The sequence below is a fragment of the Perissodus microlepis genome, chromosome 7, assembly GCF_051167445.1.
Source record: "Perissodus microlepis isolate ML-2025 ecotype Zambia chromosome 7, ASM5116744v1, whole genome shotgun sequence".
Lineage (NCBI taxonomy): Eukaryota > Metazoa > Chordata > Actinopteri > Cichliformes > Cichlidae > Perissodus > Perissodus microlepis.
In genome coordinates, this window is record NC_140467.1 from 8,998,866 (window position 1) to 9,011,763 (window position 12,898).

Genomic DNA, 12,898 nt, shown 5'->3' on the forward strand with positions numbered 1-12,898 from the left:
AAAGGAAAGAAAGAGAAGAGCTTAATGGTACCTCATCAGCGGCAGTAAAGCAAAAAAACTTTAACAAGTTATTTTGGAGAAAAGGTCTGTCTGCGTTGACCTTGGGTAAGACTGGTGCAACACCATAAAAGCATCAGTGTCACCTCAAAGGGAGGCTACTTAATTGATAAGCTGCGTCCCATTTTTCTGAGCCAGCTCAGTCTAATCCTAAATCATGAAAAACACAAAGCTTAAGAACACATAGGATAGCCATTTGAGCATAAATAGTTTGCTCTTATTGGTGTCCTTAAGCACTCATGGTCACCTTGTCCATGCGTTGTTGTGATTTATTATAGCGGCAATTCTACAACTTATGTATTTGAGTTCATATTATTACAGTCGGTAATTTCAGTGCGATACTGAGCAAGCTCATAACAGAAAAAGCATTCACCTTTCAATGACAAACCCCTTTCTTTTCCCTCATGGTTCCATAAATTAGTCGGTACAGGCCCAGATTACAAATTACATAGTGAGTTCAGTCAGTAACTCTCTGGTGACAACTTGTAAAATGCAGAGTGAGTATGCAAATGCTGACACGACAGAGCTGTGCGTGTGCATTCAAATGGACAGGCTTTTTTAAACCTTTATGCTTACACACACGCACGCACTTAAGTTATTGTCTCGAGTCAGCAGATAGATTAGCATAGCCAACTAATCCATCTTATTAGCGAGAGAGGGAGAGACAATAAACCACAGGTTGGAAGGCATGTCTTAGGTATTAAAGTTTAGCTGAGTCAGTGTTATAGACTGGCAGTTCAAGAGAAGTCCTACCATTTAACCCTGGAAAAAAAAATTACACTAAGTGTCCAGTGAGTGTGTGCAGGGCTCTTGTGTTTGTTTGTTCACCACAGAGTGATGGCCACTATCTGTACTTTTCATCAGAAGTCAGTCGAGTGTGTTGAGCCATCTCTCTCTGGAGGACAGATCCATATCAAATCATAATAGATGGCGATGCTATTTGAACAATGAATCAAAGCTGAAGCAGGGCTGACAGTCGAGCAGAGACATATTACATCTGACAGGGGCTGCACTGGATGAGAGCGGGTCACATGCGCAAACTCGCTTGTACACACGCGCATGTCCGCACACAAAAGTAAACATGCACATACACACATCGACGGGTTAAGGCACTCTTCTGAAAGTCTAGTCTATTTCACAGTGTCGTGGCAGCTCTCAGACACTGTTCACCTGTGGTTGTTTCAAGTCATCTGTAGATTGTTGGTTGAGTTGCTTTTTTTTCATGAATCCTTTCACTGCCATGACTTGATACCCACTGGGTGTCATTATTGTGGTGTGCTACAACAGTCTTGCTCCAGCCCTCTTTATATTTTGCTTTAAAGGAGAAAAACTTTCTTTTAATTTTTCAAAGTGGTTTTAAACAGCAGTTTCACTGGCTTTCTGGGAGTCTTTCAAAGTTTTTCTTTGGACATCAATCTACTGTCCTGTGAAGCCTCATCAGAAACGGTCTCAGTGGAAGGGTGGCTGTTAAGAAGCCATTCTTAAAGAAGGCAAACAGGGAGAAAAGGCTGAGGTATGCCACAAGAACTGTACTAAAAATCAGTGTTAACAGGTCTCATGAAGCAATTGAAGTGACAAATTTTAAATATTTGGTTCAAATCATTATCATTATATCAGTGGAGGTCAGGAGCGAGGTACAACTCAGTATAGTGTCATCTGGAAAACAGCGGAGGCTGTCTCTTGGTTTGGTCCACAAGTGGTGTTGGGGATCTTGTCATATTGGCAAAAATGTCCTTAACAATGATCACAATTACACTGCCAGTGCAGTAAAGGTATACTTTATATCATGTATTTCCGAATTTCAGGCACTTCCCAGTTTCCTAGTAAGATATGGTAAATGGCCTGTATTTGTATAGCGCTTTTACTAGTCCCTAAGGACCCCAAAGCGCTTTACACAACCAGTCATCCACCCATTCACACACTGGTGATGGCAAGCTTCATTGTAGTCACAGCCACCCTGGGACACTGGCGCCACCGGGCCCTCTGACCACCACCAGTAGGCAACGGGTGAAGTGTCTTGCCCAAGGACACAACGACCGAGACTGTCCAAGCTGGGGCTCGAACCGGCAACCTTTTACATTACAAGGTGAACTCCCAACTCTTGAGCCACGATCGCCCAGAAGATATAAAGAAATGAGAGGCGGTTCAATAGACTAATCATCCTTGTTTTCCTCTTTCACCATATTTCAATGTCTTTCTCTTCAGTTTGTGTCACTCGGCATCCCTCTCTCACTCTCCTACGGAGCTACATAATAGAAATTCTGAATCTCTTTTATTATTTACTCCAGCCCAAAGATGTTTCACATTACATTGGTCTTTTGTTTATAAAAGAAGCTGTTCAGCTCCCTTTGGGGATGTTTATGTGTCTGTCTGAGTGATAGCGTCCTGACCTTGACTCAAAAGTGTACTGCGGTGTGCATCACAGCGTTTGAGGGTCTTATACAGTAGTTGCTTGTTGTTGACTGAATTTGATTGAATTATTCAAGGCTTATTCCATTTTGATAGAACTGAGGTATTTATAGGCGTCGGCCTCTGCCTCTGACACTTATGTGGTAACAGCAAGCTCTCTGAAGGCTCTTTAACAAAGCAACCAATTCCGAGGCAGAGGAGGAGGAGGAAGACAGCAGAAAGGCAGAGATATGCTGGAGTTGTTTGCTCGAGGCTAAAACAGAAGATGACACTGAGGCCACAGACAGTTACACGCAGTTTAGTGCTACTTGTCCAGGAATTCCTGTTTCACTGTTAAAACGAAGAAAGGAAAATGGTGCTGAGGAAACAGCTGTCACTAGTTTTTCTGCATGAAATGGATTTTTCGGGATTGCTTTTAATCGCCTCAAGGTGAAGACGAGAAGATGAGCGGGTGTTCAGCTTGTCTCAGGGATTCAAATGACAGAGTGGAGAGACAACCTTCTTGTTCAGGTCTTAGCGAGGCTGAAAGGTGGAATTGAAAAATGGACTGTTGTCCAGTCATGGTGTCAGATTTGCCTGTGCTGTGTAGCAGGATAGATGGAGTTGTCACAGTTGTGAAGACAGAGCAAAGCAACTCCTCGTATTATGACCTTTTCTGGGGTAAGTTTCATTGCACTGAGCACCGTTTAGATGTAAACACTCTTTTCAAGACTGAAATAGCCCATTTTTGCAAATGTGAGAAACTTCCAATGTGACTCAGCATACGGAGTAATACGGAGTAGAAAAAAGGATGGTGTCTGCTAGCGTACTACTGCTTCCATTTTTAGAAGAGGATGCTCACTACGCTGCACATTTAAATGTGACTTAAAGCTTAATACAGAGCAGGAAAAAAGTTCAATCATCAAACTATTTGTTAGGTAACAATTTTAAAAATTTACCAAAAATAACTAATTAAAAGTTTTCCAGTTGTCACTCACTGTCATTATTAAAGAATTGTTATTTTTTGTCAAATTTTCCTTTGTTCTTGCTGTCAGTCTTCTCCTCATTGCAGACCTACTTTCTTCCAAAAGTGGAAAAGCTTTTTTGTATTATCAGATATTTGTTTTGTATTTCTATTTTTAGACTCTGTTGTTGTTTATTATTTATGTCATGATGATCAAATATTCAAACGGCTCGCTCTTCTCATTAAAGTAAGCGACAGCAGATGTGGCATTTTGACTCGCAAGAGCTCAACAAAATGGTCAAAAGTTTCACTGGATACTTGATGATGAACTCTTTTCCTATACTGTTGCCATCATTTGATCTCATCTGTCTTTCTCCCTAATGAATCGTTGGTATTTCAATGCCATTGTCTAATTCTTATCAAAGCACGTTGTTAGACTGTGACTGTCCATGCTAAACAAAGACTGTTGAACTGGTGTTCATAAACAGCCTCTGACCACACTCTCCAGTTCCATTTTTTTTTTTTACTATTGCACCATTTCAGACACCCATCTAGCATGCCTCAGTAGACCATAGGTGCTATGCAGAGCTTCGTAGGCCCACATCTACATGTTCTAGCATATACTCTACCATGGTGAAGGCAGAAATCCTATGTGAAGGTCATATTTGTAGCAAACTGATGCTGAATATTAAAAAAATATCTAATCTGTCAACTGCAGCTAATGTCTGAGGTTATCATCAAGTGTTGATGTTTCACCTCACTCCCTTTCCATCCACAAGTTAAATTTCCACAATACCACTCTTTGCTTGACCACAGTAAAGTAAGTAAATAAAACTTTATTTATATAGTATTCATTTAAAAAGATTTTAACTGGCTTTTAAAGGAAACCAAAGACTACAGGGAAAAAATCTAAGGAAATGAATCCTGCAATACTGTTGGTGTCTGAAAGGCTCAGGCTTTATATTAGTCAGCTAACATGAAAATGTCATCACTGTAACAAAATTATAACAGTGCTCATTCATTGATAAACAAAACACATCTTTTTCTTCTGTGATGTTTCCTCGATGAGTGTGAAAAATTGTTCTTCAGGAGCAAAATTGTTTGCATCATAACATTATGCTGGACCCTGGTGTTTGTGTGTTTGGCACCTGCAACTCACATCACTAATAAGAGCACAGCTGGTTTAACACTGTACATCTCATAAAAAGCAACTTGCCTGTCTGTTTATGCTACACTCAAACAAAACAGCTATATTAAATTCGTGATGCATTAAAATGATGATCTTTCCTGTCCTGATGAAAAGTTTTGTTGTTTGTTTCGTTTGTTGGATTTCTCTTTTCTTTTCTTTGGTTGATGACTGGCTGTCAGTGGCACAAACTGGGTTTTCGTGCCAAAACACACTCTTTGCTTTGGTATCTTAGAAATAAAAGCCACCATCTGTTTCACCACTTGAGTGCTTCACATGAAGAAACAGAAATGTAATGTTCAGTTTGAATTAAACTCAAAGAGAGCTGATTTTTGTTCGTAGCGCTTCTGATGGACTATAAAATAATGAAGCTATTACCTGTAATTTGTCGCTCTCGCAGGGTCAAGTCAACAGTAAACAACATTAAACAGTGAGAGTTGTGTCACTTCTTATTTTGAATACTACCCTGGAGTTCTAACCTTGAGCAGTGTCTATGTGTATCCCTTATATGTACATAGCAGATAAATATTAAACTGGCACAGCGTCCACTTCCAGCCTCTCTTTTATGCTGTTTTCTTTTCCTTCCTCTTTTTCACACTTCTATATATTAACTGTGACTAATTTCACTCCATGAAGAATAAAAGCATTCGCCTTTCTTTCAAAACTCTTACTGAAGATGGCATAGAAATCGTGACACAAGAAGTTGAAGAGCGAAAAAGAAAATGAAGACATTGGCCTGTCCACTATACTGAGGACAGTCAGCCTTGTATCCACCTGCATGCTCCAGCAACTCCCTGTTGGACCTGTGGAGTGACAGACACATTGTGTGACAGCACAAAAGAGAATGAGATTTCCACAAGCATCTCCTCGCAACTCTTTTTTAAAACATTTTTTTTTATTTTAAACACTGTTTTTCTATGACTTCTGGATAGTCTCCTATACACCAGGTTTAAGAGGTTAAGATACAAAATTATGAGGAGAGTAGACATGAGTGGGAGAGTGGCAGGGAAGAATTAAAAAGTCAATGGGGCTTAGTTGATAAGTGTGTGTGTTTGTGTGGATGTGTTTGAATGTTTGTGTGCAGCTCTTATCAGTATTAAAACAGCATAGGTTAATTCCCATTCAGCGTGGACATTGTGTGTTTGTGCCCGTGTGTGAGTCCACGTGTATGTGTGATGGGACTCTGGCGTCCTTCAGACAAGGACAGCAAAGGTGTTACAGTCTGTCCAGAATAGAGAAGTGGGAAAGATGCAGCATGTTAACAGTGTTATAGAAAGCGTGACTTATCGCTTGATGTGTAAAATATGCTTTCATCTCAACAGATGATCACTCATAACACACACAAAAAACTTTCAGTCAATACCACCCTTCATATATTTTTGATAACAAAGTAAAAACATCTATATTTCTGCTCAAATCATAGGGTAGAAGTGCTATTATCAACTTTTACCCTGATTAGTTACGTTTTTTTGAAAGTGGTTTAATAATTCTTACTTTATTGCATTACTGTACCAAGATGACTTCACTAACAGGATATTTTAACAGAGCATATGTCAGAAGAAGACTTCATCAAACAGTGCAGCCTGTAGGCACTTTGGATTTTACTGTCCTAGAACGTTAGACTATATTAGTCCTGTTAGAGTTGATCCAAGGTATGCATTAAGACAACATTTGATTTCATTCAGTGTGGTTATTATTGTTATTATCATTGTCATTATTATTATTATTATTATTACCATTATCATTTTTATTATTATTATTAAGGTGAAAAGCTTGAAAGCTAAACAGTACTAGTACTACAGTACTTCTCAAACTTTCTTTTTTTAGTTTTTCCCCATAAACTTTTTGCAGCAAGTTCAATAAGTCATTTCAGTTTGTGACAGAGATCAGATGAATCTCTAGGCAAATCTCTGGGCAAATCAAAAGGAACTTTGACTTTAGCCAAATTTTACCATTTAAATTTTGCCCACATTGTTTTATTCAAGAGGCAATTAAGGCAAAATGTGTTTCTGCTACCAGATGTCGAACATTGTTCAAATGAAAATGTCCCTCGCTTTTGATGTCTGTTTTATTAAAAAGCATTCAGAGGTCAAGTGTTTTTTTATGTTCTCAAAGGGAAATGACCTTCCTCTATTTCTTTTTCCTTGTTTTTTTAATACTATGACATTACAGTTTAATTTTGGAACTGGATGTTTCACTTGAATTTCAATGATATCTCCAAAAAGTAGAATTTGGTTTGAAACCAACATTGTTCTACTGAAAATGTCCTTGTCTCTCTATATCTCTGTTATTAAAAAAGCATTCAGAGGTCTCTCTGTTTTAGACCACATTTGTATTCAGAGAGAGAGAAAGTAGTGCATTCAACGCACTTTTATGTTAACAAAACCAGATGGAGATTATTTGAGCTTTGTGACACAGCCCTCAAAAGATGGGTATACTGTAGCCATAAAGGGATGGATATGGTCAGCAACAATACTCAGGTAGGCTGTGGAGTGTAATTATATTCAATCGGTACTAAGGGGCTCAAAGAAAATACCCCGACACCATTATACCCCCATTACCACCAACCTGCACTGATGATATAAGGCAGGATGTATCCGCGTTTTCATGTTGTTTAACCCAAATTCTGACCCTAACATCTTAATGTTGCCCATCTAATCGAGACTCATTAGACCAGGCAACATTTTTCTAACCGTCTATTTTCCCATTTTAATGAGACAGTGTGAATTGTAGCCTTGGTTTCCTTTTCTCAGCTGACAGGAGTGGCACCTGGTGTGGTCTCCTGTTGCTGTAGTCCATCTGCTTCAAGATTTAATATTTTGTGCATTTAGAGCTGTTCTTCTGCAAACACTGGTTGTAACAAGTGGTTATTTGAGTCACTGTTGCCTTCCTATTAGCTCAAAGCAGTCTGGCCATTTTCGCCCAGAGAACTGTCGCTCACCGGGTATTTTCTCATTTTCAGACCAGTCTTTGTAAACCCTAGAGATAGTTGCGTGGGAAAAATCCCAGTAGCCCATCTGGCACCAATAACCAATCCACATTTAAAATTAACTGAAATCACATTTGCTTTCTATGATGTTTGGTTACAACTAAAGCAGGTTAGAATTGGTTAGAGCAGGTTGTCTTGACCATGCCTAAATGCACTGAGGTGCTGCTGTTGGATTGGCTTATAAGATATTTGCCTTACCGAGCAATTGAGTCTCTACATATAGATTTAATATTAAAATGAATCTATGCGTATAGATTCAATACATAATAAAAATGATAATAGCTTTTTGTTTACAGTGGAGCCCTGTGTCTCATCTTTTGTTTTCTGCTTTTGTGTGTATGAGTCTGTGATAGATGGAAGTATATTGGAGGTTATCTCTGCTATGAGGGCCCTGTCTTTAGATGCTGCTGGGCTGTACATGACAGTTGTGATGAATAAGTTGCATTTCACACTTCTGGACCGTATCACATGGTACACATGGTACACAAACACACATACACACACAAACGTAGATGCGCACACTCTAGTAGAAACAGAAATACAAATGCTGCATCTGTTGCTTCCAAGCACTATTCAAACAAACAAATGCAGTCTTCTTAACTAAACCATTACTAAACAAACAAGTGCCCAGCAGGAGCAGCTTTTGCGTACAACATCGATGACCGCTGGATGAAAATAATTTACATTTTCGATCCATTGCAAGTTAATCACTTCCCTGCTCGCTTACGCATCAGATGAAATTCATTAAATCTGCAAGTCTAAAAAGGTTTACCATTACAAAAATGTAGTGTCTAATATTGTTACACGTTGAGCAATCAGGATTTCAATTACGTCATTATTGAAGCCCTTGATAGTCATTAATATGATGCTGTGTTTTCTGTAGACATAGCTTGTATTGATGTCAATCATTGTGTTACGGTCATGTTGTATATTATTGTGGGTGTTCAACAAGGGTCCATTCTTGGTCTTCTTTTTTATTCATCACAGCCGTAATGTTTTGCCATGACCATGGACCTGTTTCCTAATCTGGCCAAAGTGCAACCTACTTTTATACACACACACACACACACACACACACACACACACACACACACACACACACACACACACACACACACACACACACACACACACACACACACAAATAAACAAACAGACACTCCTTGCTTCAATTCCAGGAGTAGATGCAACTCCTAAGGAATTTGTCTCAGGAAGGGCATCTGGCACAAAAATCTACCCAATCAAACATGCAGAGCTACCTGCTGTGTTGACCCCTTGTGAATAAGTGTGTAGGCAAATCATGTGGTCACTTAATATTTAAATACAGAACCTAAGATACATGAAAGTCTGTCATTAGCCATAACTCTTATTCATATTCAACTGGTACGTGTATGTGTGCATGAAAGCGGAGTCTAGCCCTAAAAGAAAGCCTCTGAAGGTGTGGGAGAAGATAAGTCCTGAATCATCTATGACTTTCTCCCCAAATATCACCTCTTTTTTCATTACGACTTACCTTTGACAGGCTGTGCTAACCAAATGCCATGTCTTTCCTTCCCAGACCGGATGTAGAGTAACCTTCTAACCTAAAGAAAATACCAACTCACCCTTCCTTTCCCTTTACTTTAACTGATAGATGTACACTGTACAGTAATTGTATTTTAGTTGGATATTTTGAACTCTATACATTTTAAGTTGACTGGGCTTTTTATTTGGTGTCAGAGAATTTATTTTATTTAATTTCTCACCTGAGCTGAAAAAGACATTCAAATTAACACTCATTCTAACATACAAAGGATGAAGAAACACATCTGCCAGATTCAGATTGATTCAGATTCATAGAGCACAGCTCCTTAATTATGAAAAACAGGCATGTTCAGGCAAACAAGATAATTGTGAAAACGCAGATATAAAAAATGAAGAGGAAGGTCAGGGAGTAAAAACAGTGGCTAAGAGGTTAAAGTTAACTGCTGCTAAATCCCTTTTTTTGCCCTTTTGCCGTGTCACCGAGTGTCAGTGGATGCACTTATCAAAGCTTCAAGTTGTTCTCAGCTGACAGTCGGTCACTCACACGGTGAATCAGATTGACAGGATAAAGTGGATCTGGAGATGCCAGCCAGTTCAAGACTGCTCACTCACTTTGACCTCTTTCCATTTTTGTTCTTTGCGTGTCTTTTTCCTTTTCACATATACAGCTTATCTTAAACATCTTCTTTTGTTTGCCTGTATTGGAAAGTAAAGTGACAGGAGGCAGGCATGCAAACAAGTTTGCCAAGCAGATTCATAGGAACATGCTGTGTGTCTCACATCAACACCACGGCGGCTCTTGCTTTCACAGCCTCGTCCAATTAAGAGCTTGTGTGTGCCGTGCAGTGTTTAGTCAGCCGATCGGCTGTTTAGTGGAGATGTATTGTGCTGTGTATTATTGGGATAGAAAAAGGGCATCAGCACTCCTATAGGATAACATCACATATAGTGACAGAAACCACATGCACACGGTGCATACACACACAGTATTCAATGAGCGTCTAATCAAACACGTTTGCCTTTAAAAGAAACACTTTGAGGGCAGAATTAGGCAATTACTTCACTGTTTCAAAAGCAAAAAATTACCATAGAACAATTATACTCTATGATAAATGAAGCATGTTAATGATAATTGCTTCTCTGTGGTAGCTTAATTCCTCTCTGTGCTCACCGAATTAGATTATTACTGACATTTTTATACTAACATGCTAAGAACTGGGGCAGACACAGCCTTGACATTTTTGGAATCTTGTGGATTTGTATAAAGTCATTAGCGGGACTAAATCGAATTAAAAAAATCAACTGTGTACTTCCTAAAACATATTCAAGTAAAGCATTATTGGGATATTTTTAATTTCAGCTTATTTACGGAGATCTGTATACACTGGCAATGTGGCTGACTTTGCTTTTAAGACAATACACTTCACTTGAACATCTGTTATTAAATCATAGTAATAATTTAGGCAGTTTGATGATGTAAGTGTTTAATGGTCTGTATGACCTTGTAGGTAGATCAGTTACCTCCAATATATGTTTTTATAGCATCCAAAAGTATATCACTCAACCAATCCTTTAAATCTATTTTACAGAGACACGGGAGGACCGCACTAAGAGACTGTTCAGACACTACACTGTGGGATCTTACGACAACTTCACCTCATACAGGTACAACCTCTAACTCTGAGCTAGCATCCTACAGCATTGTGTAGTAGTGTATATTGTAATGCTCATTGCACTGTACTGTTGGTCATATCACACACGGTTTCCTTGTCTTAACAGGGTCAGTGAAGTTCATTTGTGCTGTAGAGGTGCTGCCATCTAAAGGCGTGATCCTGCTAGTGCACACAGTTCTGATTCTAAAATGCACACAAATGATATTACATAACTCTCTTATACTGTCTGTATGTAAGGGTGTTCACTATGCATGCATTGCACATACTCTCCATTTATGTCTGTCTTCACATTCATCGTTTTTGATTCACTTGAATTTCTTCATAATCTAATCTTTTATTCTTTTTTAAGTTTTGTTATCCTGTCCATATCTCGAGATGACATTTATTATGTACAGAGTGTAAGTGATCCCTCTCTTCCAAATTAGATGTACTAGCTGAGCATTTTGTTGTTATGCAAATTCTCACTCTAATGCCACAGTTTATCGGTTAGAGACACAGAGCTGGTCTGCACGAGCATTGTTTCGACCTGCTTCCTTTGCCTTTCATAAAATGTCAGCTTCTTGCAATCTAGGTTTTAGTCAAAGTAAGTGTTGCTTCTGTTTCCACAGCCACAGACTTTTTGAGTTACCATTACTAAAGCTGTGAACCTGTGATAGTCTGCATATATGTTTTTGTTTTAGAATGGGTGCTAACTATAACTAAACATAGTTCTTTTTTCTGTTCAGAGGCTCTAAAGTACAAATTTAAGTTCCTTGAAGTCAGTAAAGTACCAGTTGCACACGAAGGACACACACTTGAGTTATACTTGAGTTTCTTCATCCGAGCTATTGTCTGCAGAATATTAGAATTGCAAATGTCAAAGGACAGGTCTATTTTGAGGAAACATTTACCGTTGATATGTGAAAAGTGAGTATTTTTTCTTTATCGAGTTATGTAGGCGGGTAGAGGTTCTGAACAAGGACAGCGAGCACATTGCATTAATGCAGTATTTTGTGTCATAGAGCAGAGATGGAAGCATACCAGATAAAAGGGTTTGGACTGAAGCAAAGTATCTTAGTGGTGCTTAACCAACTCATTTTCCTGTGCATAATAATTAGTGCATAAGTGGTTTCATATCTCTTTATGAAACCAAACCTTTGACCTCCTTCCTGCAGAAAGGTTTGTTATGGTTCTCCTGGCTCCAGCAGCAGGAGCTCTGGGTAAGTCTGAGAAAGTGGAGTGTAACTAAGCTAATGACTCTGCAGCCACCCACTGAGTTGCAACCTGAACCACAGCCCTTTCTATATCTGCATCTTCTGTCAGGAAAGATGAATGATAATGCTGAAACTTTCAAAATTCTGTAAAGCTAATAGATTTTGTAAAGGCGTTCAGGGTGTAAAGTGTGAGCAGTCCCCCTCAGTCTGTGCTGTTAAAAGAATGGAACATTTATTAGATTTATTAGATTTGAGTTAAGGAATATTGCATTATTCAGGCCACCTTTCTTCAATTTTCCTTTCTATTAGAAATTCTATGTTACCGTTTATCATAAGGCATGATTAAAATATCTTTTAGTTAACTCCCTTCCTTCATTTCACATCTTTGGGCATCAGAAATTTTGATTTAATCCTCACACAACAATCCATACTGCAGATATTTGCTTTGCTGCTTTACTAACTCTACTTTCTGCTCACAGGCTTTAAAAACATATGCATGAGCACCTCAGCTTAACACCGCCTACCTGCCTTCACCACTGAACACTCAGAAAAATCAGACAGTTATGAACTGCTCACTTACTGTTTCCACTGTCATTAGTCAAGCCTCAGTATTACATCTGAGCCAGCTCTGTCAGTTTCTTTCACAAAGTCCCTCAACACACTCCACAGCTGCAGTCTCATCTGAAGGATCAGCTAGAAGATTGATTCACTCTTAGGTTTTATCCCATAGATACTTCAATCATGAGGACTTTCTCTCACCTGCTCATTCTCTAGCGCACTTTTTCATGCTCTGTCTTTTTACTTGTGAGTGTGTTTGTGTGTGTGTGTCTTGCTTTCTTTCTTAAAATGCTAGTGCAGCACCTGGGAAACCTGAGCTGTGGTGTCTTGCTTGGCTTTTAACTTGATTGAGAGAGGAAGTACATG

At 38.9% G+C, this 12,898-nt stretch overlaps 1 protein-coding gene across 8 annotated transcripts in view; it reads left to right on the forward strand.

Moving 5' to 3' along the window:
• The window catches only part of shank3a (SH3 and multiple ankyrin repeat domains 3a), a 201,175-nt gene that overhangs the window by 166,857 nt on the left and 21,420 nt on the right, over positions 1–12,898 (forward strand). For all 8 annotated transcript variants that reach the window (XR_014800651.1, XR_014800652.1, XM_084933196.1 and 5 more), the window contains one exon: positions 10,698–10,773. Coding sequence is in view for 6 of the 8 variants with exons in the window: in XM_084933196.1 (XP_084789322.1) it covers positions 10,698–10,773 (76 nt within the window). In the remaining 2 variants the exon portion in view is untranslated. The remainder of the gene's footprint in view (positions 1–10,697; positions 10,774–12,898) is intronic.